This window comes from Carassius carassius, chromosome 34 (assembly GCF_963082965.1).
Source record: "Carassius carassius chromosome 34, fCarCar2.1, whole genome shotgun sequence".
NCBI lineage: Eukaryota > Metazoa > Chordata > Actinopteri > Cypriniformes > Cyprinidae > Carassius > Carassius carassius.
In genome coordinates, this window is record NC_081788.1 from 16,218,832 (window position 1) to 16,231,336 (window position 12,505).

The 12,505-nt window shown below is 38.5% G+C and overlaps 1 protein-coding gene across 4 annotated transcripts in view; it reads right to left on the reverse strand.

The window, feature by feature from the left end:
* Positions 1–3,828, reverse strand: part of LOC132114509 (potassium voltage-gated channel subfamily D member 3-like) — a 106,957-nt gene extending 103,129 nt beyond the window's left edge. Inside the window, exons 1-2 of one of the 4 annotated variants that reach the window (XM_059522660.1) lie at positions 3,403–3,828; positions 1,234–2,410 (exon numbers count right to left, since the gene is read on the reverse strand). In XM_059522660.1, the coding sequence (XP_059378643.1) occupies positions 1,234–2,336 (1,103 nt within the window). In that variant the 5' untranslated portion in view covers positions 2,337–2,410; positions 3,403–3,828. The remainder of the gene's footprint in view (positions 1–1,233; positions 2,411–3,402) is intronic. The other 3 variants (XM_059522658.1, XM_059522659.1, XM_059522657.1) reach the window with 3 other exon arrangements.
* Between the last annotated feature and the right edge of the window lie 8,677 nt (positions 3,829–12,505).

The following is a 12,505-nucleotide window of genomic DNA, read 5'->3' on the forward strand; positions in this document are numbered from 1 at the left end:
CAGACACAACTGTATTCATCAAGGACCAAACCATTTGGCAATATAACATTCATGTTACTGTTCACAATAAATTAGGTCCTTAATCTTGGTGTTTTCGGGTCACAGGGCTCACAGACATTGACTTCAGCCAATGATTGCCCATCTAAACAGGAAGTCAAAGCCCGTTTTGACTAGCTCTGGTTTCAAAGCCACAGTAACACAGAAGCTACAGTATATATGATAGTCACTGTAACAGCATAGCTGATTAGTCAAGTCATACACCAGATAATCACTTAAAATAATCACCTAAATTAATCCCCCACATTCTCTTAAAAGCAATTGTGTCAAATGTCTACACATATCAGTCCTGAACACACAAATAAATGGCCTGTGATTTATGAGGGGCAGGGTAGAAGTAAATGGGGCTATACAGACCTGCAGTTGTTAATGTTTGCAACTCTAACAACCTGCAGTTGTTAGAGTTGACCTCTGTTGTTAATGTTTTGGAGAAATGCTGAAGGATGTTCCTCTGCTTCTTTTACACATGCTTAATATTAATTGGTGCATAATAGGGATGAAGAAAAGTCTAGCCTGGGGCAGTGAGTTAAATCCAAACCTACCGCTGCTTCAGGCAGGCATGACTGCAGTCAGCAAGCATGGATATTAGGGTTAGATTCTAATAGCAGTTAACTCAGAAAAGAAAGAAAATGTGTAATGTTATACTGTAAACAGTAGTGTTTGTTTAAGTCTTTGGTTTAAAATACCTTGTATGTGGGTTTACTTAAATTGATGGTTCACCCAAAAAAGGAAACGTCTGTCATCTTTTACTCACACACATCTAACTAATTGTAATTCCACTGTCAGAAAAGGTTGTGCAAAAATTGTATCATTAGGGGCACATCAGCTTGTCACTGGCAACACCCTTATATATGGATAACTTTGTACCTTTTCTACCCTTAAAAGTTGCATATTAGTGCCCTTAAGAATAGTTATATAAACCCCAAAGATACTACTATGAACTCTTTAGGGGGTAAATAAGGTACAAAGTTGTCCCTTTAAGTGTACTACCCAAGTGGCAAGCTGAGTACCCCTGAAGGTACCATTTCTGCACATATTTTCTAAGAGTGATGGGTGAACTATCCCTTTTAGACTTATCCTCTGAAATGCATGAGGGGTGTGGCTTGATGTTCATTCAGGGGTTAAAATGTGTAAAAATATACAGAGAGAAAGTAATTCTGAGACAAAATGACTCACCCCAGCGTTGTCATGGTTACAATGGTGTACCAGAAGGAGGCCGGGATGCTGGTGAACTTGCTGGACGAGGAGCCTTTCTCAGCGTAGAACATGACTGTGGCAAAGATTATGATCGCCATGGTGAGGGAGAAGAGGAGGAAGCCGAGCTCGGATGCACAACTCTTCAGCGTATAGCCAAGGATCCGAAGACCCTGGGAGTGGCGGGAAAATTTAAAGATCCGAAAGACACGGAACACCCGTAGTGTGACGAAGGCTCCGCTTACGTCCTCATTGTTGGTCATGACGAGCCCAATGTAATATGGTAAGATGGCCACCACATCGATAATGCTCATCACACTTCTCATGAAGCGGTACCTGCTGGGTGCTGCGAACAGTCGCATTAGATACTCCACTGTAAATATCATTACACAAGCTGTGTCCATGCAGAAAAATGCCTCGGTGTAGCGCTCCCCGCAGGGGATGTCTCTCTGATTCGGCATATAACTGCAAGGAACCGTTTCAACCACATTGGTGAGGACAGATATGGCGATGAAGAATCCGGTTACGTAGTAGAAAACCAGTGCCATGGTGCTAGTGTGAGGGTTCTCAAAGGCCCTCCACATGGTCTCACGGAAAGTCATGTTGGGGAGTTTGCTGTCTTTGTTGTCCTCAAGGTCATCCATAAGACGCTCTATGTTCTCTCTCTTGCGGTCCTTGTACTCTTCGTAACAGCAGTCACTGATGATCTCGGGAATGATTCCAAAGAACGCCAGCTCCTCATCATAGGCAGAGATGCACTCGTAGCGTGGGTAGTGCAGCTTCCCTGTACGGTAGAAGTTAAGAATACTTCTGAACAAATCTGGATCTCGGTCAAAGAAATACTCCCTAGTTTCCTCATTGAAGAAGAATTCTTTTTCAGTGCTCCCCAGGAGCGTATCAGGGTAACGGTCAAGCGTGTTGCGCCAGGTCTGGAAGCGTCGGCCGCTGACATTGAGAATAATAATCTCATCCTGATGCTTGTTCTTATTGGTCGGTGCAACAGGCATGGGCAGGTTGGCCACGGGCATCCATCCTATGGCCGCCGCCCGAGCAAAGGGGAGCCAGGCTGCCACTCCAGCAGCCATGGGGACTCCAGCTGGGGTTGAGGGGACCAGATCAAACACCTTCACAACCAGCTTGACATTAGATTAGACCCCATCTACATAAAGAGAGACAGGAAGATGGGAAGATGGGAGAGAGTGAGAGGTTGGCAAATGTGAGGGACAGGAGAGACAGTTCCAGTGGGTGAGAGTGAGACAAAATGCGAAATGGGAGTGAAAAGACGGCAAGAGCGAACAGGATGCCAGAAGAATAGAGAGGCAGCAGTAAAAGGGAAGCACAGAGTACAGTAAAAAGAAGTATGGAAAATGGAAAACATGAGACAAGGACAGGGAAGAACAGGGAAAAAAATTGTAGACTGTATCAGACCTCAAACCTTAAGACTTTTAGTTAGAATCACTCTTTCTCCCTCAAAGTACAAAATAGACAAAATAGCAAAGCAAAAAAGTTGTACATATTAACCAGACATCATTTATAGCCCATACTTTGCATTAAAGGGTACAGTTAAAATAATGCATATATTCTGACACAAATATACTGCATTCTAACTTACTGTGACACTGCACTAATGGTATAGTTTTAAAGACAACTGAATTATAACATCTGTTTTACCAGACGCATTCTTTACCACATCTGTTTTTACAGTGACAGCAAATATATTATAGAGCACATACATCATGACAATTAGTAAAGAAAGCTCATTTTAAAACTATTAATCCTCAGCTCATGTAAGGAAAACTACAAAAGGTCAGAGATAGTGTGTGCTCGAGACACAGAGCCCTTCGGCAACTGCAGTTTGAAACAGATGCGAACCTGTTGAGCTCAAAGCAAGACAATAAAACGCCACGAAATATCGGTCGCTAAACACTGATAGTGCTGTAGTTCATACTTTACGCACATCAAGACCTGCATTATTAACACTTAAACTGCGGTGATCCAAAGCTGCGCCTTAATAAATACTGTATAATATGAACAAGGCGGATGAATACAATAATAATAATTATTATTATCATTATAATTATACTTGTTATTATTAATAATGGTCCAATTAAAATACAGCAAACTCATTTTAAATAGTTGTTTGTTACTTACTTATGAAAAATCTTTGAACTTTTCATTCAGCAACATTTATGACATTTCCTACTGACATCACTTCGATAGTGTTTGCCGAAACATCCGCATATTAATGATGAAAAGAGAAAACAAAAACCCAAGTGAAAGAATCAAATAAAGAGATCACCAGCGTGATTAGAGCCGAAGAAAATAACAGTTTAGTTGTTTTATTTGGGTCCCTCAGTCACATCCTGCGCGTTTAATGATCCTTTTGCTCGGACGGGCAGAAATGCCGCATCGACCGCTCGCGCGCTCGAAGTGACTTCCCGCAGGATGCTCAGCTGATAGATAGAGGTGGTAGTCTTTTCCCAACCTCTCTCTGTCGTTCTCTTTCTCTCTCTCTTCTCTTCATACACCAGCACACTTCCTTTCTCCCTCCCCGAGGTTTCTTCGCTGCCAGGTCTCGCGCTCTCTAGTTAAGCGCTGAGCGCGCGATCAGTGTTCGTGGAGCAGAGAGAGCGCGAGACGCACAGAGGCAGTATATCCTCGCTTTCGCGCCAGTCACAGTTTAACAGCGCGCTGATTTCACCTTACTTTATAGTGAGCTTATCCTAAAAGGCCGCAGCCTTTATAACCGAAAACAATATGGAGATGGGGAAGAGGTAATTGATTTGGAAAGTCATTCGCAGCGCAGGTTTTAGCCATTCATATTCATAGATGATATTTAAAACTTCCTGCAATTCTCCTTCTCACATTAATTCGCAATGCTAAATTTAAGTAAAGCTTAAACCTGAAGCTATTTAAGCAAATGTATCAGAAGTAGGCAAAATTATCAGGATTATTTTTTTTGTTTGTTTGTTTTTCGTCATGAATCACACGTTTATCAATGTTTATCTGTTTTAATATTTTATCTAAAGCAAGACACTGATGCAACAAATTCTTAAAATGTGTGTGTACCTTGTATTCCCTCGTTATAGGGACCACACAAGTAGTGTTATAAGTAAATCTTGACCTTGTGGGGACATTTTTTGGCCCCCATATGGAAACAAGCTCATAAATCATACAGAATGAAGTGTTTTGAACGTCTAAAAATGCAGAACGTTTGTGCGAGGGGTAGGTTTAAAACACACACACACACACACACACACACACACACACACACACACACACACACACACACACACACACACACACACACACACACAAAAACACTTTAACATTCCATTATGCCTATGGAATGTCCCCATAATGTTAGGAATACCTGTGTGTGTGTGTGTGTGTGTGTGTGTGTGTGTGTGTGTAGGTTTGGCAATTTGAGAGAAATGTGTCTTCTCCAATATAATGAAACCAAATATTAAAAAAAAACAGCTTACATTTAAAGTACACATTTGAAGGGCTCATAAATTCACTAAATCATGTTAGATCTACAGCTTTAAATGTAATGATAATGTTCATGTGAGCGTAAGTATGGTTGTCTCACATAGCCAGACCATTGACTAGATAGAAAAGGTTAGGTCAATAGATTATTTTAGCCAAGAACAGCCCACTTAGACAGAAAGAGCTGTTTGACTGATGTGTATAGCAATCAATTGTAGTTTGTTTTGCTTATACATGTTAGGTACGGGGCTATTTGAACTATTTTAATAATAGGCTGATATTCAAAAAATATTTTAAATGATTTAAACGATTATCTTCAAATAGAAAAAAAAAGAAATAGTGGAAAATGTGTACTACAAACACTACAAACAGTACAAAAATAAGGAAGCAATTCATAAAACAAACCATTGTATCTAGTGTAATTGCTGTTAAGTGCTTCAAATAAAAAACTGATTATCTAAGATTTGATTTCACTGTCTTGACAAACCTTGGAAAATCCAGTGATTTATTTTGCTTGCAACCTGAAGAATAATGCTGTGGGCATTCATGCATTTATAAGTATGCTTCTGCTGTCATTTCATAGCAATTAATTTGTGTTTTTGGACCAAAATCTTAACCAGTCTGCAAATTAATGGGCAAACACAAAACCATATGTACTGGTGTTCTCCAGTCCCAAAATCAGGCCACTGGAATTCAAATTCTGTTCTCTTCATATTGTGAATGTGTGAATTATTTATAATCCCTCTTTTTCTATTCTTTTTTTTTGTAATGTCCTTCAAAAGTGGTTCAGTGGATGAATTCTCAGCAGTTATACTTATCGGCTTTGGAAATCCTTGATGGATTTAGGGTGCTGGCGTGCCTTGTGATGGAAGTGTGTTATTGAGTATGGAGTGAGTTCTGATATGTGTAACCACAGATTCGCTGCTTCAGTAAGCAATATAAAGCCTAATTAACTCTGCTGGGACTCTCTGCTCTCAAATTGGGCCTGAAGGTTCTGAAGAATACCAATAAACTCAGATCAGTCACGACAGTGTAAAAACACACCCTAACTGCTTGAATGAACAGCTGTGCTTTTTATAAGAGCACCTACCTACCTTTAACACTACATGGCTAAGAAATACAACTCAACTCCACAAAATCCTTTGTTTTGTTTTGGACAGAGACAAGAAGGCATTATCAGAGTCAGGAAAGAATTTTGCCTGAAGGTCTCTCTAACATATCGTGTCAAAAAGAATAGGCTGATCAATAGTGTCCAACAATGTGCTTAAATTTACAATCACAGGCACGGAAACATGTCCACGGTCTGCGGTTAGAAGGAAACCATTAATCAATTTAACTACAGCCGTTTCAGTGATCTGACAGACAGCAAAACCAGACTGCAGTAGTTTACATGATTACAGGCTTTGTAAATGACTGTAGTAATATAATTTAATGTTTTAATGTAAACTGTAAATGTAAGGTTAGGTAATCGGTGCCACTTGGGTGTGACTGATGTTTTTGCTTTCTCTGAAGATGTATGGTCAGGCTCTTTCTGAGAGTCCAGTCTCCAGCAGGAGGTTTTACGGAAGTAAAGTGAGCAAACTTGGTTCATTTGTCTCCTCTAACCTTGCTGTGAACACACCAGGGGCCTGTCATAGACAGATCGGTCACTTTTAGTGCTCTGTTGAGAGTGACACCAGTGCATTGGAGTGCAGTTCAGTTGATTCATGCTGATGTGCATTTAGTTCTGAGTCACAGATTCATAAATTCAGATTTTTACATCCAAGTGCTCAAAGTAAGACAAAAGTAGTACCCTCAAAAGTGCAGTGAGAAATTGCTGATAAATTAGTGCATGTGTGTGGGTCAAGGTTTCTTATAATTTGGTGGAAACAAATGTCTCTACAAGGATAGAAAATGTGTACATTACGTATGTAAATATATATACACACTGTATGTATTTGTATATATGTATATACAGTGGGTAGGGAAAGTATTCAGACCCCCTTAAATTTTTCACTCCTTGTTATATTGCAGCCATTTGCTAAAATCATTTGTTATTTTTTTCCCCCTCATTAATGTACACACAGCAACCCATATTGACAGAAAAACACAGAATTGTTGACATTTTTGCACATTTATTAAAAAAAGAAAAACTCACATGGTCCTAGGTATTCAGACCCGCTCAGTATTTAGTAGAAGCACCCTTTTGATCTAATACAGCCATGAGTCTTTTTGGGAAAGATTCAACAAGTTTTTCACACCTGGATTTGGGGATCCTCTGCCATTCCTCCTTGCAGATCCTCTCCAGTTCTGTCAGGTTGGATTGTAAACATTGGTGGACAGCCATTTTCAGGTCTCTCCAGAGATGCTCAATTGGGTTTAAAGGGATAGTTCACCCAAATTATGTCATTAATGACTCACCCTCATGTCGTTCCAAACCCGTAAGACCTCTGTTCATCTTCGGAACACAGTTTAAGATATTTTAGATTTTGTCCGAGAGCATTCTGTCCCTCCATTGAAACGTATGTACGGTATACTGTCCATGTCCAGAAAGGTAATAAAAACATAATCAAAGTAGTCCATGTGACATCAGAGGGTCAGTTACAATTTGAAAATACATTTTGGTCCAAAAATAGCAAAAACTACAACTTTATTCATCATGGTCTTCTCTTCCGTGTCTGTTGTGAGAGAGTTCAAAACACTGCAGTTTAGTGATTTCCAGTTCACGAACAAATCACTCGATGTAACCGGATCTTTTTGAAACAGTTCACCAAATCGAACTGAATCGTTTGAAATGGCTCGCGTCTCCAATAAGCATTAATCGACAAATGACTTAAGCTGTTAACTTTTTTTTTTAATTTGGCTGACACTCCCTCTGAGTTAAAACAAACCAATATCCCGGAGTAATTCATTTACTCAAACAGTACACTGACTGAACTGCTGTGAAGAGAGAACTGAAGATGAACACCGAGCCGAGCCAGATAACGAACGAAAGATTGACTCGTTTTCGAGTCAAGAACCGGTTGCATCGGTTTTCGGATCACCAGTGATGGGAAGTTCAGTTCTTTTCCGCGAACCGGTTCTTTCGGACAGTTCGATTCAATAAACCATTTGAAGAAAACAGTTCACCAGTTCTTTTGCGCTCGACCTAATGACGTCAATTAGCGATGATTGCCCTTGATTCAAGCCTTCGGTTTGCTTCGGTTAATGCTCATAACATTAGCTCAGAATCAATCACCAAAAGAACCAGTTAGGTTCAGACGCTCTGTGTGTCAGTCTGCTTCACGCTGAATCACACATGCGCAGTTATCATCAGCTCCTCGGTTCTTGAATCAGACGCATCCGACAGAAACGGTTCTTGACTCGAGAACCAGTCAATCTTTCGTTCGTTATCTGGCTAGGCTCTGTATTCATCTTCAGTATTTTGACTGAATACAAATGTATTTTCCTCTCACAGATCTGCATTATGGCAGTGTTTCTCAAGGTTTTTTTTTGTGTGTGTGTGTGTGTGTGTGTGTGTGTGTGTGTATTATGTGCCCCCATAGTCTTTATCGACAGAAAACCAGAAATATTTTTCTTTCATTTGATATCATACTGGATACTCTTTAGCAAGATTATCAAAATAATTAAAGTGCCCATAATTACAATGATTCATTAAAACCGTTGATACTGCGGGTACTAAAAAACAGGCTCATCAAGTATGCTCCTTTCTGTTCGAGACATCTGTGGTTATTTACCAAAGTCTGGACTTTTCTGGCATAAAAAAACTTACAAAAATTTAAATCAAACACAATTCAGTTGCAATTTCTGTTTTTAAAATCTTAACAGAGAAATTACCATGTGGTCAGAAATTACTGTATCCTGGGACACATATACACAATGTTAAAATTTTTGGGATCAGTAAGATTTTTAAAATATTTTTGAAAGAACTCACTTATGCTTTCAGTCCCAAAGATGCATTATTTTTTGACACGGTACAGTAAAAACAGTAATATTGTGAAATGTCATTACCAAGAAAAATTTCTTATACATTTTGAAAACAGGTATTTTTTTCCAGGATTCTTTGGTTAATAGAAAGTTCTAAAGAACAGCATTCAAATTGATTTATTTTGTAACATTAAAAACATAAAAACTAAGAATTTGTGTACTGTATACTGTGCTGTAAGTGACATTTATTTGAATGGACACCATTGGTGGTGATAAATTATTTCATATATTCATGTAAATGTTCATGATAGCCTTGACATAGTTGTGGCCCATTGTATGTTTTTTTAATTTTTTTTATACATGCCGTGTTTTCACACTGAATAAGTCAGAATGACCTCAGTGTGACCTTCAGGCTGTAATCCTGTATTTCTCTGCATAGATCTGGGGACATAAACCTTTAAACATATGCAGCTATATTAATAGATTTGTATGTCCTGTGCGTCTCTCTGATGATTGAAGTACAGTGAGTTTCCCCTCCGTGAGGCTGAATAGAGACTATAGGAGCTGCAGCTGTAGCGAATCTGTTAAAGGTTACTGTATTCAAGGTACAAAGGAACTGCATAAGTGCGCATATTAGTGTGCGATTGAGGGTGTGTGTGTTTCTCTACTTAAACATGTTGAGGTACATCAGCGCAAAAGAGCTGTTATGGCACCCAGGTACACATCGTGCGTGGTGCCCCCCCACTTTTTAGACCACACACATGCATGTACACATATATAGTGCGTTAACCGTATGCTGAGGACCTATCTTACTCTATAAGGGGAGAGAGCAGAGGCAAAACTGGCCCTCTGTAAACACACATATTACTCTTGTCATAAGAAATGGAAAATTTTGTCCTATCACACTGGGAATAAGCTAACCCGACATTACCTTGACTTCATGAACCTCAAAGCTCCATAAATAGCACAGAACAATCAGGTAGTGCCTTCAACGAGGGGGGGGGGGGTCATAATTTTGCAGGGGGTCAAAATTGGGCACAAGAACTTCTTCTAAAACATCAGACATGTAATCTACGCCAATTTGCTGATGAACACATAAGATGAATTTAGCACAGGACCAAATAAAAAAACTCCAGTGCAATTCAGTGAAATGCATAACATAAGTCACAAGCAAATGTAGTATCCATGACAACAAACCTACCTGAAACCTATCAAAAAGGTCCCTGATGGCCACTTTTTCGTGAGATGCAAAATATATACCAATAAGTACATATCATTGCAGTTTCCAAAAGAAATGAACACTAGAGGCAGTAAAACACCAGACACCTTTTATTTCCTTTTACACAAATTTACAGAGTTTTGATTAATCAACTTTCTGTACATGTGTGAACAGCAAAATTTTCGCACAATTAATTGAAGAATATTATGTTATGACTTAAAGCAATTTTAATGTGCTGGGATATTTGAGAACTGATGCTTTTGAATGTTAGAACATATCCATCTTCATATCTATGAGTATTCAAAGGCGGTGGGTTTGTTATAGCTAACAGAGTATGGAGACGTACTTGAGATGTGAGGAGCTCTGGTTCAAATCCTGTGTTACTTTGAACTATGGGTCGACAAACAGTTCAAATCTGCATATAAGGAACTTCAAATGGCATGGTTGCATTAACAAAAGCATTTTTATATCAGTTTTGCATTTGTTAACATTATCGGGTAGTTTTAGGGTTGGCTTTGGTGTATTTGAATTCTGAACTGCCACAATACTTACCTGAAGCAATGTAATAAAAACACAGCAATCAGGAAATGACACAAACAGACCCAAAATAACACTCCAACACAATTTAGACGCTGTTATTCTTAAATAAAATGACTAATGATTTTTAAAATTAAAAATAAATTTAATAAAATGTAATAATCATGAAAATTTGCTAAACATGTGTTACCCTTAGGCCATCAAAAATGTTAATTTGTGTTTTGACTGGAACAGAGTTGGAAAAAATTAGCATTACAACACTTGCTCACCAATTAGAGTCCAAACTAGAATGAATAAGAATAGTTCAAACAGCTGATAAAAGCATCACAACAATCCGCAAGTAATCCACACAACTCCAGTCAGTCAAATAATAGTTTGTGAAGCAAAAAGCAGCATGTTTGTAAGATGTTTTAATTTTAAATCATTGCTTCTTATGTCTATAATCCATAAAACTTTTGATCCAGTGAAAAAGTCCATCCCCTGATGTCTTCTCACATCAAAATCCACTGTCATTTTTGTTAAAAACTGTTTTGGACTGTTTTCACTTATAAACAATTCTTGATCTGTACATATTTCTCCCCTGATTTAGACAAGACAAGCTTTTTCACTGGAGAAATAAATATGATAGACAGAAGACCAGTTAAAATATCTTGATGATGAATTTGATCTTTACAAACATGCAATCTTTATTTAATGTTAATTGATGTAATTGAATAATATTGCTTACTTGTGGATTGTTTTGATGTTTTTATCAGCTGTTTGGAGTCTTATTCTGATGGCACCCATTCACTGCAGAGGATCCATTGGTGAGCAAGCGATATAGATGATGAAGTAAATATTTTTTAAGCCAGTCACAAGTTTTGTGAGGGATGACTTTTGCTGTTCACACATGTACAGAAAGTTGATTCCACCATCGAGGTTTGAGGACAGATAAGTAGTTAGTCTTGTTGCAGGGGCTACATGAGGTGAAAGTGCGATGAGGCCCATGGAGGTGGCCGGTCAGATTGGGAGTGTCATGGTTGTAGACATAAGTGAAGAGCAGTGTGAGAGGGTCTCTTTGAATTGAAAGTTTCATTGTTCACTGAGTGGAGAGGAGCTGCATGCTGTGTCATTATGATGTAGCTTCACACGCTCTTGAAACTCTTTATAAGGAATATTCAAATAAAGCTTGCACACAGCTTTGACACTGATCATAAAACAGCCTCCACTTGCAGAGCCAGAAGACCATAATTGAGTATTAAACATTCAGTGACAGAAGGAGCACACCGTAAAACATGTTGCATTATTATTGACCCTGGAGAACATTTACAGCATATCTAAATGCCTATTAATTCACATGTCATCACTGACCTGCCACTATTGATGATCATGGCTCATACACAATGATTTATTTATTGCATCTAAAAAAAGAAAAAGCTGCTCTAACAAGCTGAGATGTGAATAAACATTAATCAGCACACACAAGGCAGAAAGGAAAACATTAATAAGTATATTCATTCACAAAGCTCCATTGAATACCTTTGTATGGTGGCCGAGAGAGCTTAATGCGCTGCAACTTCAGAAAACACGTGCAAATAGAAAAAGCACCAGGAAATCAAGAAAACATCATCATCAATTTGACAACACATGCACTGCAAATGCTCACAACACAACCAAATAAAGAAATGCACTGCAAATGCTCACAACATAACCGAATAAAGAATTTTATTTGCAGCGAGTTTCTTTGTTTGTTTTTGCAGCGCATGTGTTCAGAGGCGATTCTAGACTTTTTTAACAGGGGTGGCCTTAGTGGAGCACTGATTAATTCAAGGGTGGCATCATAAAATCATGCATCGAACACCATACTCATAAACTGAAGGACAAAGGCCGTACTCTTACATCAAATTTATTTTTATTTGAATAAAATCAAATATAAATAAACATCTCAAACATAAAAATACACCTTCAAGACTTTTTGTTTTTCACAATTATAACTCAAACATAATATCTTTGGCCATCTATTTCTATAGCTGTTAACATCCATACATTGCATTAACGTGACTGTCAGACCAGTCATGCAATGTAAGGCCTCCATCTTTATACAGCGCTTTCTTCCAATGTGAA